Genomic DNA, 22012 nt, shown 5'->3' with positions numbered 1-22012 from the left:
TCCGCCCCTCTCAGAGAGCCCGGCAAGCTACCGAGAGTATCTCGCCAGCAGGGCAGAGCCTGGCAAGCTCCCCATGACGCATTCGATATGCCAAACACAGTAACAACAAAGTCTCCAATGGAGACGTTACTGGGCCCACTCGAGCAAATCGATGATCAACGGGAGGGCCTTTACCTTTACCTTAAAATGGCCTTCATTTCTTAATCTAGGGACATAAATTGAGGTAACAGGAAAATGCATCGGAAGTGACTGGAACAGAGACCAAGATGAATTAAGTGGTTAAGAGTTGAAATTGTGAGCTTGAAATTGTGTCTGCAACAACGATCTTAACAAACACTTTTAACTGTTCTGATCACTTTCATAATAAGAGGAGAAAATAATATGCAAGTCTTAAATCTGTTATATATATTGAATGATGAAATATACATGTATATGAAATATCTGCATGGTGACTGGCACAGCAAAAGAATTTACAAATTTTAGCAAAGGTTTTAATATACTGTTTATGGAAAATAAAAGAACACAAATATTTAAAGTATGAATTTAAAACTTAAACCTAAAGAAAACAGATAGGAAAATGGAAAATTAAATCACCATTCTAAGGTCAGTTTTATGGACTGGAGCGATAGCACAGTGGATAGGACATTTGCCTTGCATGCAGCTGACCCAGGTTCAATTCCTCCAACCCTTTCAGAGAGCCAAGCAAGCTACTGAGAGTTATCTCGCCCTCACAGCAAAGCTGGCAAGCTACTGTGACGTATTCAATATGCCAAAAACACTAACAACAAGCCTCACAATTTGTTGTGAGACGTTACTGGTGCCCTCTTGAGCAAATAGATGAACAACGGGAGGACAGTGCTACAGTGCTCTCTGGTCAATTTTATAAACAGGTTGATTGTTCCACTGTATACAAAATCTTTTTTCCCTGGTTTTCTCTGTCTCTTAATTTCATTGTTCTTAGAAGAAAAACTATAAAGTTTATAGAAATCTCATGAAACTTGTTTCCTTTATATTCTTCTACATGATTTTCTTTTGACCAACGGACAAGAAACAGTCTCTGTAACTCTCTTCTATCTCTTACTATCTTTACCACACCTTAAACCTTGTACTTGAGATAACGTCATCTTCTCACTCTCTTCAACAAAACAAGGCTTAATTATTTCAGATTAACCCTTAAATTTGCTCATTATTGGGACGTGAACTATCCATTAACTTATTTCTTCTCACTCATTTTCCAACAGCACAGCGGTAGGGCGTTTGCCTTGCACGCAGCCAACATGGCCGACCCGAGTTCGATTCCTCCGACCCTCTCGGAGAGCCCGGCAAGCTACCGAGAGTATCTCGCCCGCACGGCAGAGCCTGGCAAGCTCCCCATGACGTATTCGATATGCCAGACACAGTAACAACAAAGTCTCCAATGGGGACGTTACTGGGCCCGCTCGAGCAAATTATCCTTAGTAAAATAAATAAGCTGAGAATTTTCACAAGCCAAAATACCCTTTCAATCAAGTGCCCCCTTTTAGGTCCACATTCCATTCTTATCAAAGTTTTTCAACAATTTCTGATAACTTCTGTTCCTCTTTCTTAGACAGCTGAATAGAATTTATAGATATGATAATGAGTAGAATTTACAGTTCCCTTTCTAAACTTAAAGACAGTTTGCTTTGAGAGTATCCTATACGATGATGCTTTGAATTTTATGTGCTTTAAATATATGAGAACAGTTTAAATTTTCTCTGGGAAATAAAATGACAGAACTAAGAACTTATTGAAGACAGAATTATTTTTCTGGAAGTTGTGCTATTGCCACATCAAGATAGAATTTCCTACTAAAAGATAAATTTGAGAAAACTATTTTTATCCTAAAAATAGGCTTCAAAAATTTTATCATAAATACATTATCTCTGCTCATTGCTATGGTTAGATGATAATAATTAACATTCACTGAGTGGCTATTATGTGTAAGGCCCTGTTCTAAGTGGTTTTTTTTTTTTTTTTGCCTTTTGGGTCACACCCAGAGATGCTCAGGGGCTACTCCTGGCTCTGCACTCAGGAACTACGTCTGGCGGTGCTTGGGGGTCCATATGGGATGCTGGGAATCGAACCTGGGTTGGCCACCATGCAAGGCAAGCGCCCTATCCGCTGTGCTATCACTCCAGCCCCTCTAAGTGTTTCATATATATTATTAAGTCATTTAGCAATAAGCTAACAATAATCCCACAAGGTACTATCACCACCATTTTATACACTGGGAAACTGAGGCACAGAAAAGTTAGCTCTTGCCTAAATTAACAACTACTAAGTAGCAGACTAAGTAGGCTAGGTCGAAAAGAACTTCCCTTTTATTTATTTTGATTTTTGGGTCACACCCGGAAATGCTTAGGGGTTACTCCTGGCTTTGCACTCAGGAATTACTCCTGGCGGTGTTCAGGGGACCATATGAGATGCTGGGAATGAACCCAGGTCGGCCGCGTGCAAGGCAAACACCCTGCTCGCTGTGCTATCACTCCAGCCCCAAGATTTTCCCCTTTAACTCAAAGGATGGAGAATGGGAAGAATTGGAAATTCAGCGCTCAACTTATATACTAAGATTTATCTATAAAGATGCACAATGAAATTTACATAATGTGAGAATAATAAGTGATAGCACAGCGGGTAGGCATTTGCCTTGCAAGCGGCCGAACGAGCCAACCAGGCCAACCAGAGTTCAATTTCTCCGCCCCTCTTGGAGACCCTGGCAAGGTACTGAGAGTATCTCGCCTGCAAGGTAAAGCCTGGCAAGCTACCTATGACGTATTCGATATGCCAAAAAAAAAAAAAAAAAAAAAAACCCCAGTAACAACAGGTCTCACAATGGAAATGTTACTAGTGCCCGCTCGAGCAAATCGATGAACAATGGGAGGACAGTGCAGTGCTACTTCATTTAAAATAAAATTTCCCTTTCATTTAGGTCCTTGAAAGCAGCTCACTAGATTAATGAATTAAGTGGGTTGGGAAGATTTAGATAACTGAAAGGTTTTCAAATTCTTTAACTACCTTAAAGTATTTCTCCTTTGCTTGTAATGTAAGTTTCTTTTCTATATAACTTATGAAAGGACTATAATTAATTAAAATATGGTTTCATCACACATGAATCACCCAACCTGAAACTTGTTTTGCTGGAGCTGCTTGATTTGACAAGTACTTGGCAAGAATGGGAAGGAGAATCCAAGGTAGCCAGTAATGTACTACAGAAAACAATAATTAGATCTTTCAAATTTAAGTTCTATGATAAAGTTTCATGACCAATTGGTGATAAGTATAGAAATGGTACCTAGAATAGTGGTTAGGTGAGAAAGGTCAAGGATGTTAAATTTTTTTTTAGGTAAATACCTTGGGAGGGTGGGTGGTAATCAGTTTTTCAAAGCAAGCAACCATGACAAACATGGTAAAACCCAAACATTGCTATTTAACATAATACAGTCAACAACTTTAAGTTAAAGAAAGCTCTTAAAAATATTTTGTTTCAGAATAAATAGGTCAACAAAGTTTACTTTGGACTGTGAGCTCTGAACCCTGAGAGTAAGTTCATTTTTATCACTGCTGTACTGATTTGATCCTATCAAATTATACTTGAAGCAGTGTCTAGCATGTATATGTTTAAAAAAAAAAACAACCCTACCTGATTTTATAATTTATTCTGACCCTTTAAAAACAGCAATTCTTTTATTTCCCCATATGAAATACTGGAATCACAGCCCAATTTGGAATACATATAAACATAATGTACTTAAAATGAAAGTGAGAAAATCAGTAGTTCCTATAGACTGGGAGAAGGAGTGGATGGTGGGAGGATAAGAAGACATAATTGTGGGGAGGACTTTAGAAAAGTACAAATGAAAAAACTTTGGGGGATGATGGATATATGTACTATCTTGACTGTGGTAATGTTTTCATAAGTGTCTGCATAGGCCAGAACATATTATTTATTTAAATTTGTAGTTTATTCTTTGCCAATTTTACACCCATGTTGCTTTAAAAGTAAAAAAGAAAATTTACTTGGTATCCAGCACTCTGAAAAACTTACAATTTTAAAGATTTTCTTACATAGTAAGGAAACTTACAACTGTAAAGATTTCCTTAAACAGTAATTCATTAAACAGGTTGTCAATCTTGACAAAGCAATAAAAGAGAATATAAATAGGAAGAAGTTAAATAAATTTTTCATTTGTAATATATATCCAACTACCCCGACATCTTTGTATTAATTAAAACGAAATTTTAAACACCAATATTGTTTCAGTTTCTTAAGGTTATTTGCTTATCAAAAAAATAGACGGAACGACAAAAAATTTCCTTGGAAAATTAAATACATTTTGGCATAACCCTGAAACCATCAATGATCCATATAATTAAACAATTTTATTGCCAAATCAGTGCGCTATCAAACAACAAACTAAGCTGTATATATACTCACGACTCCCAACATCCTCTACAAAAGTCATGTCCACAGGGCATATCCACTGGATCTTCAAATACAGAAATACTGCACATACAAATGTCACACTGTAGATAAAAAAGAGCAAGGCTTTAAACAAAGGGATATTCAACATTCACCTGTTTCTTGGTTTAAGGCATAAAATACTAGTTTTTTAATTAGGAGGAGAAGTAATAATTATAAAAGTCTATTGTTTCAAACTTAAAGGGCATCTAAAGTTATGCCTACTTTGACTGAATAAGAAATGCATGCCTATCTCACTATAAACTATTGTGGGATTTAAAAGTTTTAACACCTAAGTCAAAACACATAGATTTCAAAAATCAAATGATCTTTTGTAAAGTAACTACTTAAGAAATTATGACCTTTACCCTTTGGTCATTCCAGAATAATTTATATAAACATAGTAACTATGTTTTCGGTACAGAACTCGAGATATTTACAATAGCAACTTAGAGATCTTAGAGATTTCTATTTAGAAAAATTATGTATTTTTTATATAAGGCCTTACTATAAAGCAAACATTTTATAATGTTTCAGATAAAAATTATAGATAAGATTCTATATAACAAAAGGCCTGGATAAAACTTGGATGCTTTCATGTTTTCCACATATTTTGAGTGGCTGAATCATTTTAAAAACATACCAAAACTTCTTGGAACACAAACTATGTATGCCAACTGAAAACGCAGACAAAGTAGTATTGTTCCTTACTAAAAAGAAATCATTATGAAAATGAATCTACATAACAAACTCTAAAAGCTTTATAAAAAACATAGTTATAAATGTCTTTATAAATATTATAAAATTTTCAGTACAAAAATTGCTATGAAATATCTGATTTAAGGTGGTTATCATAAATAATGTTAGATATTTCAATATTGCACGTTTGAAACTTTAAACAACTATTGTTTTAAGTAAGAATATTGGTAAATGGGCAATTTTCTCAAATTCTTTTCATAAAATTGTTCTGACTGAATTAAAAAAATAAAATTTTTTTCACCTATAGTTTAATAATCACTAAAATACTTTGTGATAATAAGTTTACTGTTGTGAAATAACTGAAATATTTAAAAAGGATAAAGAATTCAAATACAAAAATCTGCAAGGTTACACAGAGCAATATTAGTAAATAAAAAAATTAAAAGACAAGTGGATGGGGGAGGCAGGTCAAAGGTCTGGAGGATGTACTTTGCATGCGGGAGCCTCAGGTTCAATCCCATGCACTACATGATCCCCCAAGCATGCTGTGAGACACCCTAACACAGCACTGGGAGAATTATCTCCCTTGCTCCACTAGGTATGGTTCAAAATAAAAAATAAAAAGCAAACAAAAGAAGTAAATACAAATTAAGAGACTAATAAACACAAAGGTAATAATTTGGAATACCATACCAAACTGGTTTCCAAATCTCCAGGAGATAAACTTATTTCATCTGGAGAAGTGACGGAGGAGCGAGTAGTCCGTGGAGTCCTTGGAGAAGGAAGCGTGTCCCAGGCATTATATCCACTTGGTGGAGGAGTTGGCATTTGAACACCTGATCGTTGGCAACAGTTCTCTGGGTTAGACATCCAGGCTTCAAGTAACTTCTCTCTGTCCCAGTCTTTAAGAAAAATGAAATGGATCTTTCATAATTCAGAGCAAAAATGGTGATGTTTAAGAGTTTTGTAACAACAAAAGGAAACAGTAGAGATAAAGAGCTATAAATCATCTAAGGAAGAAAATAGTTATATCAACATAGCAATTATAAATTTTAGATGTTATACTTATTAATTTTCATAGAATTTAAACTTCTATAATTTACCAAGGCTTCCAACTGTGCCAAATATCTAACACTGTGGCCCAAATTCCTTGTCCTCTTTACTAGAAACACAGAAAGAATGATTTATATTTCTCTTTCAAAATTAACTACAATTTTCTTGGTGTAGGATTTAGATGGTTTATTCTTTCTAGAAAAGAGTATGAATTTGTAGTTTGCTTCACTGGTGTCGTTATAAAATGACTTCAGAGCTTATTATGTATGAAAATGTCAGAATACCAAAAGTTCTAAAAATTATTTGATATACTACTTGAAAATAGAAGGAACTTCTGAAGGGACTATTGTTTTAAATAAAGCTTTAGTGACTCAGGTATAAATTTTTTAAGTGGTCTCAAAACTGGGTTAACTAAAAAGAATTATCTTCATATTATGAATACCCTTTCAGATAGTATTATTATTACTATTACAATCTTGAGTCATAAAAATTAGTTCTTTAAAAACATAAACAGGGGCTGGAGCGAAAACACAGAGGGTAGGGTGTTTGCCTTGCACGTGGCCGGCCCGGGTTAGATTCCCAGCACCCCATACGGTCTGCTGAGCACCGCCAGGGGTATTTCCTGAGTGCAGAGTCAGGAGTAACCCTTGAGCATCACCGGGTGTGATCCAAAAAGAAAAACAACAACAACAACAACAACAACAAACCAGTGTATCCAATTATATTTGGGAGATGTTTCATATGCAGTATTTCAACTTGTCCCAAAAAACTGTTCAATCATTATTTAAGGAAAAGAGAGAGAGAGAGAGAGAGAGAGAGAGAGAGAGAGAGAGAGACACACAGACAGACAGACAGACAGACAGACTCAGGGGAATTTATATAACTTGCCCAGGCTCATAGAGGAAGACAAGCAATATGAAACCAAGTTTTGTGATTATAAGAAATAGTGGTCAAGTTTAACATAGTCAATTATTCACAGTAGGCCCAATCTATATAGATTTTTACTCAAATACAAATTACTATGGAAATTTTCTATGTAGACTGTTTCAGCCATGTTCAGTCATGTTTGGTGACTTAGATTATTATGATTCAGACTTAGAATAAAGATAGATGGATTGCCTTTCTGACTGTATAAACCATGCATGCAAAGGCACAGAAGCAAAATGAAAAGATAGGTAGTTCTTACAGTATATCATGTTGTGGTTAGGAGATAGAAAATGAGATTGGATGTAGGGTTCAGATTACAAAGAAGAGGAAAATATTAGCAATTTAAAAAACTGGGCAAGAAAGATTTCAGGAAATATTTGAAAATGGACTTCAGTGTTCATAGTCATAACTTACAAATCGAAAAATACTTTTCTTAGAATAATGGCGTTGTTATTCCACTGTTGCTTTTTAATGAAAAGAATAATCAAAGTTAAAAAATACACTGAATATACCAAATTGTTGTTTTTTTCTAATAGTATAATAACTTTTCAAAATAACTGTTGCTTAGATTCTGCCACATCATTCATCTATTGAATTATCTTTAGCATGTTACTCAGCTATGCCAGATAATAAGGATACAATGGTAGGATATATTAATTCCTGCCTTCATGAGATTTCAAGTCTGTAATAAGGTTGTAAAGTAAAAACTGACATACTGAAAAAAAAAAAAAACCCAACCAGATCTCTACTGTTAAAAGTGCCCTGAAGAATCCAAGTCAATGAGTCAGGGAAGTAAAACTGAGAAAATGGCTTGAAAGAGATCTGAAGGAAAATATTATGTTAATTAGGTAAAAGACATTCTATACAGATGTTACACCACATGTTCAAAGACCACATGGCAGGAGCAAAAGTGGCATCCTGGTGAAAGTAAAAAGGTCAATGTCACCAGAGCATGCAAACCACAGGGGAAGCAATGTGTGAGATGAGAAAGGACAGGGAGCAGGTAAAAGAAGATATTTCAGTTACACTTCTATTTCATCTTAGAGGTGACAGGCCAATAGTAAAAAGCTGGACTTGCAATTATGGCATAACAAGATTCAAAAAGATCATTCTGATTATGGCACAGAAAAACGAAGAGCAACTGATATGGCAAGAGTGGAGAGAGGGCAGACTTTACAGAAAGCTATTAGGCAATATAAGGGAGATGTTGGAAGCATAAGACTAGATGGTTAGTAGCAGCAGAGATAAAGGAGAAGTATACGATTGGGAGTGTGATCTTAGCTTCAAAAACAATAGAATTTGGATGGCTATTTGAAAAGCCATAAAATAAATTATGCCTTAGTAGCACTGTAGCACTGTCCTCCTGTTGTTCGATTTTCTCGAGGGAGCACCAGTAACATCTCCATCGTGAGACTTGTTGTTACTGTTTTTGGCATATTGAATACGTCACAGGTAGCTTGCCAGGCTCTGCCGAGCTGGTGGGATACTCTCAGTAGCTTGCCAGGCACTCTGAAAGGGACGAAGGAATCGAACCTGGGTTTGCCACATGCAAGGCAAATGCCAAGCCCACTGTGCTATAGCTCTGCCTAGCTTATATATGAAAACACAAAATGTTATGAGGATAATGTCTAATAACCACTAAGCAAAAAATGATTTATGCTTGTCCTGATGCTGGCACTGTAATTTGTGTTTATTACCACATTCAAATACGACCACTGATACTATAGTAGTACATGCTTATGTGTTAACAAACTAGTTTTATTATTTATTTACTTATTTATTTGTTCTGGTTTGGGAACCACATCTAGCAGTGTTCTCTTGGCTGTTCTCAAGGTTTGCTCCTTGTGGTGCTGAGTGGTCCAAATGGTGCTAGGGATCATACCCAGGCCGCAAAGAATGCACAAAGAATGCACACAGCTCAAGAGCTACCATTTTGGCCTTTAGTTTTATTTTCCCCCTTTGTATTTTTAGGCCACACTTGGTGGTGCTCAGGCTCTGAGTTCTAGGATCACTCCTGGCAATGCTTGTATGTGGTGCCAGGGATGGAACCTGGGTCAGCTGCATGCAAGAAAAGCACCCTACCCACTATACCATCTCTCCAGCCCAAATTTTATTTTAAAATAACTAGACATCTTTTAACTTTGAAGTTTCAAATAGCATCCACATTATTGCAAATATAAGACATTTCTCCATTACCATGAGCTCGAAGTAAAGCTTCAGCAGTAAACAGTGGGGCCTGAAGCATGTCTGCAGTTTCCACAATAAGCATATCTTTCAATTTACGAAGATCCTGAGGTCTTAATCCTTCATAAGGCTTTGAAAATAAGAAGAAAAAGTTAAACTACTTAAGTGTTCACTCAGTTTTAATAAAAGATGGAATTAAGAAGTTAACTTTATCAACTTAAAAATGCTAACCATCTAGAGGAAAGAGATCAGTGATTAGTTAAGAACTTAGCTAAAATAGGTATTTCATCTTGTAAAACATGAATATTTTTAAAGTACTATTTATATAGGTTAATATATGGGGCATGTAAAACTATTTACCAGAGTCAAAACTGAAGGAATAAAATTGCATTTTAAAAAACTGTTTTTTAAAAAAATTATATGAAGTTCACATAACTTCAATCACTTTAAAGTATATAATTCAGGGGGTATGGTGCTGCCAGCAGGTCAATCTGTACCTGTGAGGCCAGTGCATCAGCAGCCTGATGGCGCCTTCAGACTTCCAGATACACCAAAATTGCTCCTGTGCCTTTGGCCAGACCCCCAAAACTTGGGGCAAAATTTACCAAGAAAGTAAACGACCAAAAGTTAGGTATGTGGGAGCCACACCCAAAAACCACCTCTGGCTCAGCTATATAACTGGAGGCATGAGCTCTCTGGTTCCTGATTGAACTGCTTAATGGCCATGATCCAGAGACTCAATAACAAATCTCGAAACCCAACAGCTTTTGGCGGAAATGCGTCTGGTCCCTGCAGTAGGCTACCAGCACTGGGCTACCCCAGGTGGGAATAGGTTTCATGCCTTGGCCTGTTCCCCCTTGGCGTCTCGGTGGCTGCCATCCACCAGAGGCCATTGGACAGTCAGTTTTGGGCCCGCAGTGATGAGACACATGGGGCCTTATGGGATGGGGTTGGAGCTGGCCCTTTTCTCCCCACCCCAAGGAGACCCTGAGTTGCCGCTCACAAATGGCCTCTCTGGCTCCTGATCAAGCTGCTTAATGGCCATGATCCCAGAGACTTAGGAACAAGTCTTGAAACCCAGCAGGCTTAGGCAAGAAAGCCCTCCAGATTTAATTGTTAAAATTTCGGAATTTCAAAATCACGCGGCCACTACTACAGCCACGCAACATCATATGTTATTCATAACCAGCAATAGAAAACAAATTGTCTATTGTTGCCTTTTTGGCAGATCTGAATGCTGGGGTAAAATCCCAAATAATAATGGTGGGTCTGGTGTTGAAATGTTGAATGTAATCAAAGTATAGAGAGAGTAATTTGGAAATCATCTGCCCCACAGATAGGGAAAGGGTGTGGGATGGGGGTATACTGAGGATTTTGTGGTGGATAACGGGCAAGGGTAAAGGTATGGGTATTTCATTGTATGACCAAGACTTAAACCTGAAAGCTTTGTAACTATTCTCACTGTGATTCAATAAATAAAATTATAAAAAATGGGGGGGGGGGGAAAGTAAGGTGGAGTTCATGCACAATTCAATCAGCCTAATCAGTGGCTGAATAAATAGCAGTACTCCTACATAAAAAAAATATATAATTCCATAATCTCTAGTACATTCACAATGTTGTACAACCAGCAGTTGTACTCAATTCCAAGATAAAGACATCAGAAAAAAAAATCCATCTGCATTATATAGTAACTACCCATTTCTTACTTCCTCTAGAAATTAGTAACTACTGTGCAGTTTCTGTGTCACAGATTTACCTATTCTGAGTATTTCACATAAATAGAATTATTCAATATGTCACCTTTTATATGTCTTGTTTCTTTCACTTAGCACACTATTTTTGAGATTGATTCATATTTTATTATGTATTAGTATTTCATTCCTTTATATGGCTAACATTCCACTGTATTTTACTCATCCATTCATCTGTTGATAAGCCACTTTGGTTTTTTTCAGCTTTGAGCTATTGGGATATTGCTGTTATAAGCATCCATTAAGTATTATTCTTTTACATTATGAAAGAACAGACAAATATAAGCCTAATATAGATTTAATAAAACCAAAAAGTAGATAAAATATAGGATGAAAGTAGGTAAAATATAGGAGCATGTGCTATAATATCAGTGTATTATTAACTCGGAACCCTTAAAAGAAAAAAGAAATATATACCTCTGAATACCCTAGAAGTGAAAGGTTTAGGATATTAAAAAAAAAACAACATGCACAAAATGTTCTTGGACAGTATTAACAAAATACAATTCATAGAAAAAAGCAAATGAACTATCAATTCAAAAATAATTCAGAAAACAAATTTCAATGGTATCATTTATTTGTCCTAAATTGGCGAAGGAGAGAACACTAATAATATCTAATATCTAATATTGACAAAGAAGCAAGGAAAAAAAATTTCTACTACACTACTGGAAGTAAGCTATTAAAATATTTTTAGAATGGCTTAACAACATTTATTCCAGTTTAAAAATGTATAAATATCATGGCACACATGAAAAGTTTCTGCAATCTTATATGAATAAATCTTTTATTTATTTATTTATTTATTTAACTTTTTTGGTCACACCTGGCAATGCTCAGGGGTTACTCCTGGTTCTGCACTCAGGAATTAGTCCTGGCGGTGCTCGGGGGACCATATAGGATGCTGGGTATCACACCCGGGTTGGCCACGTGCAAGGCAAACGCCCTACCCACTGTGCTACACTCCAGCTCCTGAATAAACCTTTTTAAATGTATATGTAAATGCTGCAAAATGATATGTTTATAAAAGCAAATATAGTAAGTTATAATGAATTGAGAACTGTTTTAAGCATTTATACATGTTTAAAAATTATAATAAGTCTGTGAAGTAATTATCTACATTTTAAGGAAGAAAAAAACAGAAGGCTACTCAAGGTAATACAGTAAGTAATTTATAAAGATACAAACCCATTCTGACCTCAGAATTCACAATTTCACAATTTTAACTGCAATAATTATACAACTGGATAAAGATGTATGTATGACCATCAGACATTATTCCCTTTGAGTGTTCTGGTTATTTTTTTAATTTTAGGGGTCATACTCAACCATGCTTAAGGGACACTCATACCAATGCAGTATGCTGTAGGCCCAAAATTCAATGCTCACCTGGCATTACAGTGTTAGGACTCTTGTTGCTAGAGGAAATCATGGTGAGAATCAGTAGTGCTGGGGGAGATGTGAACTTGCTGGGTTTCTTATTCAGGCCTCAAACATTGCTAGGCATCTACTCTATCCTTTAAGCCATATACTAGGACGACCCTTTGACTATTTTTAATGGCAAAAATGTCTAAATTATTTTTAATATTCTTCAGTAAGTATATAAAGACAGTATGTTATAACTTTAAAAAGACATTCATTACGTACTGTTAAGTTGTAAGATGTTTTAGAACTCATGATATGATCTTATTTTTATATTAAAAATTCAGTATGTATATATTTTCCCTTAAGTCAGGTAGTATATGGGCTGGAGGTATAGTAGTAGATAGGGTTAAGGAACCTGCCTTGCACATGGCCAGTCCTGTCTGATTCCTGGTACCACGTATGGTCCCCTAAGCACCAATAGAAGTGATCCCGGAGTTCAGAGCCAGGAATAGTTCCTGAGCACTGACGGCTGTGGCCTAACTCCCCACTCCAATCTTTCAAAGAAAGTCTGGTAGTATACAGAAGACACTACTACCACTAGAGACAATTCAAGAAGGAAACTATTTTATGCATTTAGCAATAAATATTTATCATAAAATTTAGGTAATATAACATAATAGAAGAATAAAGTAAATTTCAATAACTGTAACTATCATTTTTAGTATATTTCAATCTTCCTCTAATACATAGTTTAGTGCTATGGCGAAAGCTTCGAGTCCAAGCACTACATTATTCTCAGAGCACTGCCCCAATATCGCTTGGGGAGAGAGAGAGAGAGAGAGAGAGAGAGAGAGAGAGAGAGAGAGAGAGAGAGAGAGAGAGAGAGAGAGAGATCAGAAAATTATGTTATTCTAAAGGAAATGTGTCATTAAGGAGAGAGTAGTCTATTGTATCAATATTTGCAGAGGAATTCAAATAAGATGAGGAGAGAAAAGTACCTAACTGGATTTGGCAACACACTGGCCTTAATGTCTACGACAAGAGAAGTTTCATCTTTGTAGAAGGGAAAATAATCGTAATGGGCTAAAGCAGCATTCTTTAACCACTGGTCATAAAAGTTTTACCACCTTGATTATACCTGCTAGTCTCTGGACCAGTATTTAGAACTGGTACTGCATACTGGCCTGCAGGTATAGGCTGAAGAACTCTGAGTGAAAGATAAAATGAAAGCAAAGAAGTGGCTTTATAGACAACTTTTTTAGTTTTTCTCATATAGAAATCAGAGATAAAAATGAAGTGAAAAAGAATAGGGCTTGGGAAAAAATGGTTTAAGGAGAAGTTATTTTTTAGTTTAATTTTATTTTTGGGACAGTGCTTACCCCTGGAAGGGCTGAGGGGACATAATGGATCAGGGATCAAACCTGGGTCAGGCAAGAGCCCTACCAACCTGGGTCCCGTTTTTAGTTTTTAAGAAAGAAATTTCTTTTTTCTTTTTTTTTATTACTGGATTGGACTTTAATAAGATTTGCTTGTTTCCCAGACAGATAAAGATATCACTATATCCTGGGAAATTAGGACAAAAATGAAAGATTACTGTTTCAACTTAAACAAGATGGTGGTTTGAGCATAAACACAGAATTAAAAACTCCCCATCTGGGGCTAGAGCAATAGCACAGCGGGTAGGGCATTTGCCTTGCACTCGGCCAACTTGAGTTTGATTCTCAGCAATCCCATATGGTCCCCCGAGCACCACCAAGAGTAATTCCTGAGTGCATGAGCCAGGAGTAACCCCTGTGCATCGCTGGGTGTGACCAAAAAAGCATAAAACAAACAAACAAATAAAACTCCCCATCTTTTTTTGTTTGTTTGTTTCAGTCATATAATGTTCCAACACCAGTCCCTTTACCAATGTACATTTCCCCCACCACCAAGGTCACCAGTTTCCCCTCCCTCCCTCCTCCCTCTCTCCCCTTTCCTTTTGGGTTTTATAGTTTGCAGTACAGATATTGAAAGCTTATCAGGTATATCCCTTTACTTACCTTCAACATTCAGTTCCTGTCCAAAATGATTATTTCCAACTATTATTGTCATACTAGTACTTTCTCCTAACTGCCCTTCACCCCTTCACATTCCATTTTTTTTGCTTTTTGGGTCATACACGACGATGCACAGGGGTCACTCCTGGCTCTGCACTCAGAAATTACCCCTGAAGGTACTCAGGGGACCATATGGGATGCTGGGAATCGAACCCGGGTCGGCCGCGTGCAAGGCAAATGCCCTACCCCCTCACATTCTTGTGGCAACTACTGACCAGTTCTCCTGGCCCCCATTTTTCCTGGCCTTGGATACTAATCTCCTACACACACACACACACACACACACACACACACACACACACACATATTTATATCCCACAAATGGATGCAGTCATTTTATATCTGTCCCTCTCATTCTGACTCATTTCACTCAGCATAATACTCTCCATGTCCATCCATTTATAAGCAAATTTCATGACTTCATATTTCCTAACAGCTGTGTAGTATTCCATTGTGTAGAAGAGAGAAATTTCTGGGGTTTGAGCAATAGCACAGCAGGTAAGACACTTGTCTTGCATAAAGCCCAGCCAGGTTTGGTCCACAGCACCACATATGGCCCCAAAACAGGAAAAATACTATGGTTTGTTTGTTATGAGCAATTCAAAAAAAGGGAAAAAAGAGGACTGGAGTGTAGGAATAGTTAGGATTCATACATCACATGCCAGCATCTCTAGGTGTAAAACATACAAATGTTAAAGGAAAGACTTCATCAACCGGTTTTTGGACATATCTTTGTATTTATGGCTTTGTAGTGGATTAGGCATTTAATATACTGCAGACTACACAAACTAGGTTAATAAAAATTTAAAACCAGTACCACCCAAAAAATAAAATCTTGGCACCTCCAAAATAAATTAAAGGCAAATTTGATCAATTTAATGTAAAATTCATATAATTTTTATTTAAAAATCTGACCTCTCGTTTGTCTAATGCAGCATATTCAGCTTCGATTTCTTCAGCTTCAGGGTCTCTTGAGAACACCATCTGAGATTCCAGATTAAGGGCCAAATCTTTGTGGTGCTGCTTTTCAGCACAATCACAAGGAGTATCTTTATTTTCATTCTCAGCAAACAAGTCTCCTCCATGCTTTACTAAAAGCTAAAATGAATTAAGAAACAGTAATAAATTTGTAACCACAAACTTAAGTCAAGTTACTTCATGCTTACATAAAAAAATTAAAATGAGCACAATAAAAATGTACAATGTATAAATGAAATGATAATAACATCTATTTAGATAGCAGTAGCTTCTAATTTTAAGATTAGTGATTTCTGTTAATCAGAAAACAGATGAATTCCTTTGGATAAAAACAACAAAAATCCACACCTAAAACTTTACAAATAAATTGTGAAGTATTCTAGTGAATTCTAAAATAAGGTTTTGATTAAATATAAAATCTTAGTTATTCAACATTTTAAATTTTATAAATTCCTATGTATCTTTCTTAAACATGGATACCCAAGATCAAAAGCCGCAGTTAATCTCAGACCCATGCAAGGCTGAACAGACTAGGGTAAATCGGAAGGGGCTGGGTTAGCCTGGTGCCTGCCCCAATAGAGCCCCCAGCAGCCACTTGCTTCCACAATCCAAAGTCGCCACCATGCCCCTGCCATGACTCTACCATCTTGGAACAGACCTCCGAGATATAATCTGCTGAAAATTCAGGTATGTGGGTTTTGTGACTAAAATCTTCTGGCTTTTTTGGGGTTGGGACGGGCTACTTTCCCCATCTCCCTGTACTTCGGGAAGCCTTGGCAGTCACATCCACACCTCAAAGCTGCCACCCAGTTAAAAAAGCTACTCCAGTTTTACCTCCCCTATAAAAATACTGAATGTCCTGAAAAAACACGATGACCCCTTAATACTTGTATTGCAAACCATAATGCACAAATGGAGAGAAAGAAAGAAGGAAAATGCCTGCCATAGAGGGAGGCTGAGAAGAAGGGGGATTCTGGGGGTGTTTGTGGGAGGGAAAAGGGGACACTGGTGGTGGGAAATGTACACGGTGGAGGGATAGATGTTGGATCACTGTATGCCTGAAACCCAATCACAAACAGTTTTGTCATGGTCTATCTCAAGAATATTCAAAAAAAAAAAGTGAGAAAAAAAAAAGGATACACAACTGCTAGAACTGCAGTCACTAACACCTGTGTTTACTAAAATGGTTTTCACGTGTATCATTAGTTATCCAGCCAAACAACAAACTGTTGCTGTGCCTGGGGGCCACTCCTAGCTGTATTTGGGGAACCATGTCTTGATGGGGAAGGAACCAGGATCTGCCAAATGCAAAGCAGGCACCTTATGTCCTGTACTATCAGGTTTCTACCTTAATTTTATCCTTTTAGCTATTTTCCTAATACTCTCTGTTCTTTCTCAGTCATGTTTCTCAAATTAGTGACTGACAAAAACTACCTCTCCACTTCCTGATCAAATGACTCAATTATTCCCAGCATTTTACTTGCATCCTGACCATTTCAGTAAAGTGAACTCAGTGAGAATCAAAACCTTTTAAACCTTAGTCATTCCTCATCTTATAATCCTTTACCTTTCTACAGCATGTCACATGACTCTCTTGTCTCCTTGACATTCTCTTGGCATTCTTAACACTGTATTATCTTGATTAACCTCACTGCTTTTTCTGTTTCCTACAAAGATTGCTTCTTGCTCTCACTTTCTTTAAATATAGTGATTCTCTAAACTGATGATGTAAACTTGACTTTAACTTTATCCATACATTACTTTCTTGCATTTCTCAACTATCAATTCCATGCAGATAATATTCCTATTTATATCTAATTGTGTCTTTTTTTAAAACTCTTAAAATTGAGGTTCTGGATCTAATTTTCAATAGTCTGAATAACTGGAGGTAAATAACCTAGAATGCAGTCCCCATCCCTACAAATGAAAACTCAGAACTGGAGAGATAGTTCAAAAGGCTCAGTGTGTGCCTGGTCTGCAGAAGGCCAAGGTTTGATCTCTGGCACCACAGGGTTCCCCAATAATAGCCAGCACAGGCAGGAAATAAAAACTAAATATTCTCTGCAAGTCAAAAAGATAATATAGGGATTTAGATGCTTTTTTGCATGCAGCAAACCCTTGTTTGACACCCACTGCTACCCCCACCCCCACCACAGTACAACATAGCCCCTTAGTTTAGAGCCAGGAATAAGTCCTGCTGTGTAAGGTGTAAGGAGAAAAAAAAAAAAAAAAGAAAAGAAAGAAGAAAGAAAGAGAAGAAATAAAGAAAAAGAAAATTTTCCTTTCATTTCAACTAGATCCTTTACCTCAATTCCCCTTTTAAATATTTGTTAACTGCAAGCAGGCTTCAGATTGATTCAGGATCAAAACTATGCTATCTTGTATGTACACTGGTGAAGAGATGGGAACCGCAGCATCCTATGACCAAAATCCAATCATAAGCAACTTTGTAACTGTGTATCTCACTGTGATACAATAAAAAAAACCAACCAAACAAAAACAACAAAAATAAAACCATGCTCATTTTAAGACTAGAAAAAGGAAGTCTCTGCAACAGGGGAATACCGAGGAAAAGGACAGCCACATGCAAAGAAAAAAACTGAGCACTAACTCATACCATGCACAAAAATTAACTCAAAATTGTATTAAAGACTTAAATTTAATATTTGAATATTAGACCCAAACCATATTATACATTGAAGAAAAAATAGGCAAACACTTCACAATATTAGCCTCTATATACAGTGATTTAACTCTAACCATAAAGAAAATAAAATCAAAATTAGGGAGGTCTAGGGACAGCTCAGTGGTCTGTGACTGCATGAAGGTATGAAGCAACCAGAGTCATTCACTGATGGTGGGAATGCCGAGCAACTGAGTCTTTCTGGAAAATAATATTGACAATCCTCAAAAAACTAGAAACTGAATTTCCATATGTTCCAGCAATACTACTCCTGGCAATATAGCCGAGAGGCTGAAAAAAACAAAAAGCTTAAAAGCAAAAATAAGGCGGCCGGAGCAATAGTACAGCGGATAGGGTATTTGCCCTCCACATGACCGACCCAGGTTTGATCCCTGTCATCCCATATGATCCCCCAGCACCGCCAGTAGTAATTCCTCAGTGCAGAGCCAGAAGTAACCACTGAGCATCTCTGGGTGTGACCCAAAAAGCCAGGAGGCCCAGGTTGGGATCCCCAGGTTTGGATCAGGGGACCCCACATCACGTGGTTCCCTGATCCTAGGCAGGAAACACTCCCAAGCATAGAACTTAAGAGTAACTCTTCAACACCACAAGGGGTGATTCAAAACCACACAAAGAAAAAACACGCTAATGTCATTAGACCAAAATAAAATGCTTCTTCACAGTTAAAAAAATTATCATTAGAAGCAACAGACAAGAGGTAGAGAGTACCATATTTATGATGCTTCCTTGCAAGTGGCTTATCCTGGTTAGATATCTGGCACCTGTACATGCTTCCCTGAATATCACCAGAAGTGAATGGAGCAATGAAACCCGGGCAGCCACGAGTTTCCAGAAGCAAAACCCAGGTACGCGGGTTCCATTACTAAGACTCCAGGCTTCATAGCAGAAACTAAGAGGGGCCGTCCCTCCCAGTTTCCCAGTCAGCTTGCAGTTCTCGGGGTCACACCCATGATCTGCCTCCAGGCGCCATCTCAGGCCATCAATGGCCTTGATCCAGAGACTCCCAAATGAATCTCAAAATAGATTAGCCCCCTATAGAGATGTCTCTGGACCTCAACCATTTACAATTTTAGAAATCTGTGTGGCCTCTCATTATATTCATAATAAGCAATAGAAAATAAATTATCTAGTATCTGCCCCTGGCAAGCAGGCTTAAATGCTGGTAGGAAAATTCGAACAAACCATAATGTTCAAAGTAGAGAGCATGTATAGGGGGAATTGTCTGCCACAGAGGTGGGGGGAGGGTTTGGCTGGGGATGGGAGGCGGGGAGAGGGAGATACTGGGAAAATTGTTGGTAGAAAAGTCACCATAAATCTCTCCCTCCCTCCCTTTTCTTTTTTTTGTTTCCCTCCCTTCCTCCCTTTCTTCTTTTCTTATTGAGTCACCATGAGATACTTACAAAGCTTTCATGTTTGAGTTTCAGTCATACAATGATAAAACACTCATCCCTCCACCAGTGTACATTTTGCACCACCAATGTCCCCAGTATCCCTACCACCCCCTGCCCCATCCCAACCACTGCCTCTATGGCAGACAGTTTCCCTCTTACTCTCTCTCTACTTATCAGCATTACGGTTAGCAATACAGATAATGAGAGGCCATTATGTTTGATCCTTTATCTACTTTCAGCACACATCTACAATCCTGAGTGATCCCTCCAACCATCGTTGACTTAGTGATCCCTTCTCCATCCCAGCTGCCTTCTCCCCCAGCTCATAAGCCTTCTGACTGTGGAGCAATCTTCATGGCCCTGTCTCTACTGTCTTTGGATGTTAGTCTCATATTATGATATTTTATATTCCAAAAATGAGTGCAGTCATTCTATGTCTGTCTCTCTCCTTCTGACTCATTTTCTTAGCATAATACTCTCCATGATCCTCCACTTACAAGCAAGTTTCATGAATTCATCTCTCCTAACAGATGCATAGTATTCCATTGTATAGATGTACTTAAGTTTCTTTAACAAGTCGTGTGTTCTTGGGCACTCGGTTGTTACCAGATTCTGTCCACTGTGAACAGTGCTGTAATGAACATACAGGTGCAGATGTCATTTCTATTGTGCTTTTTTGCACGCGCGGGATATATTCTGAGAAGTGGTATTGCTGGGTCATATAGAAGCTTAATTTCTAGTTTTTGAAGGAATGCCAATATTGTTTTCCAAAAAGGCTGGATCAGTAGGCATTCCCACCAACAATGAAAGAGTCTCTTTCTCCCCACATCCATCCCAGCACTTTTTAGTATGTGCCAGTCTCTGTGGTGTGAGATGGTATCTCATTGTTGTTTTAATTTACATCTCCCTGATGATTAGTGATGTAGAGCATTTTATCATATGTCTTTTGGCCATTTTTATTTCTTTTTTGAGGAAGCTTCTGTTCATTTCTTCTTCCCATTTTTTTAATGGGGTTGGAAATTTTTTCTTGTACAATTCTACTAGTGTCTTGTATATTCTGGATATTAATCTCTTATCAGATAGGTATTCGGCAAATAAATATTCTTTCCCATTCTGTGGGCTCTCTCTGTATTCTGGTCTTTTTTTTTTATTCACTTTGATATGACTTTTGTGCCTCGAGTTAGACAGAGATCAGAGTTCATGTTTTTGCATGTAGATGTCCAGTTTCCCCCGTACCACTTGCTGAAAAGGCTTTCCTTGTTCCACTTCACATTTCTTGTTCCTTTATCAAAGATTAAGTGATCATATATTTGAGAATCTGTGAAAGAATATTCAACTCTGTTCCATTGGTCTGTTGGTCTGTTTCTAGCCCAAGACCATCTTGTTTTAATTACTACTGCTTTGTAGTACAGTTTGAAGTTGGGGAAGGTGACATCACCCATCTTCTTTACCCAATGATTGCTTTAGCTATTTGTGGGGGTTTATTGTTCCATATTAATTTCAGGAGTGTTTTGTCTAATTCTTTGAAGAATGTCATGGATATCTTTATAGGGACCGTGTTAAATCTGTATAGTGCTTTGGGTGTATTGCCATTTTGATGGTAATCCTACCTATCCATGAGCAGTGGATGTATCTCCATTTCCAAGTGTCCTCTTTTATTTTTTTCAACTAGTGTTTTGTAATTTTCTTTCTATAGGTTCTTCCCTCTTTAATTAAGCTTATTCTGAGGTACCTGATTTTCTGAGGCACTATTGTGAACAGGATCTTTTTTTTTTTTAAATTGAATCACCATGAGATACAGTTAAAAAAATTTCCTGTTTGAGTTTCACTTATACAATGATCGAACACCCAACACTCCACCAGTGTGCACATCTTCCACCACCAATGTCCCCAGTATCCCCCCCACCCCTCCCTCTGCCTCTGGCAGACAATCTACCTCATACTCTCTTTTGTACTGCTTGTTATGAATAGCATAAGATGTTGTATGTGTGTGGGGGGAAGACTGTGTGCTCCTGGAGTTCTAAGATTTTAGATAATCAGGGTCTATAGAAATCTCTGCAGGGAGCTGCTCGGTTTGGAGATTCTTTTGTGTGTCTCTGGATCATGGCCATTAAGGATCTTTAAGTAGCAGTTGGAGGTGGTTTGTGGGTGTGACCTTCAGGGTCTCATAGGGATGAGGGGAGCCAAGGGATTTCGAGCTAGTAAAGAGTATCACTAGCACTGCAGCCTTCAAAAGCCTCTATCACTCAGCAGCACCACCTCAGGGTTTTTTTTTTTAATATCTCGTTCTTTGCTTTCATTATTTGTATATAGGAAAGCCATGGACTCTTGGGTGTTGATTTTGTAGCCTGACACTTTACTATACAAACCTATTGTTTCTA

At 37.5% G+C, this 22012-nt stretch overlaps 1 protein-coding gene across 3 annotated transcripts in view; it reads right to left on the bottom strand.

Moving 5' to 3' along the window:
* ANKIB1 (ankyrin repeat and IBR domain containing 1) overlaps window positions 1-22012 on the bottom strand; it is a 145090-nt gene that overhangs the window by 43794 nt on the left and 79284 nt on the right. For all 3 annotated transcript variants that reach the window (XM_056118648.1, XM_056118650.1, XM_056118649.1), the window contains exons 4-7: window positions 15474-15656; window positions 9356-9473; window positions 5873-6081; window positions 4457-4545 (exon numbers count right to left, since the gene is read on the bottom strand). In XM_056118648.1, the coding sequence (XP_055974623.1) occupies window positions 4457-4545; window positions 5873-6081; window positions 9356-9473; window positions 15474-15656 (599 nt within the window). The remainder of the gene's footprint in view (window positions 1-4456; window positions 4546-5872; window positions 6082-9355; window positions 9474-15473; window positions 15657-22012) is intronic.

This window comes from Sorex fumeus, unplaced genomic scaffold (assembly GCF_029834395.1).
Source record: "Sorex fumeus unplaced genomic scaffold, SorFum_2.1 ptg000037l, whole genome shotgun sequence".
In the NCBI taxonomy this organism is placed as follows: Eukaryota; Metazoa; Chordata; class Mammalia; order Eulipotyphla; family Soricidae; genus Sorex; species Sorex fumeus.
The sequence above is the reverse complement of the archived record's forward strand: the minus strand, read 5'-3'. Positions and strand labels throughout refer to the sequence as shown.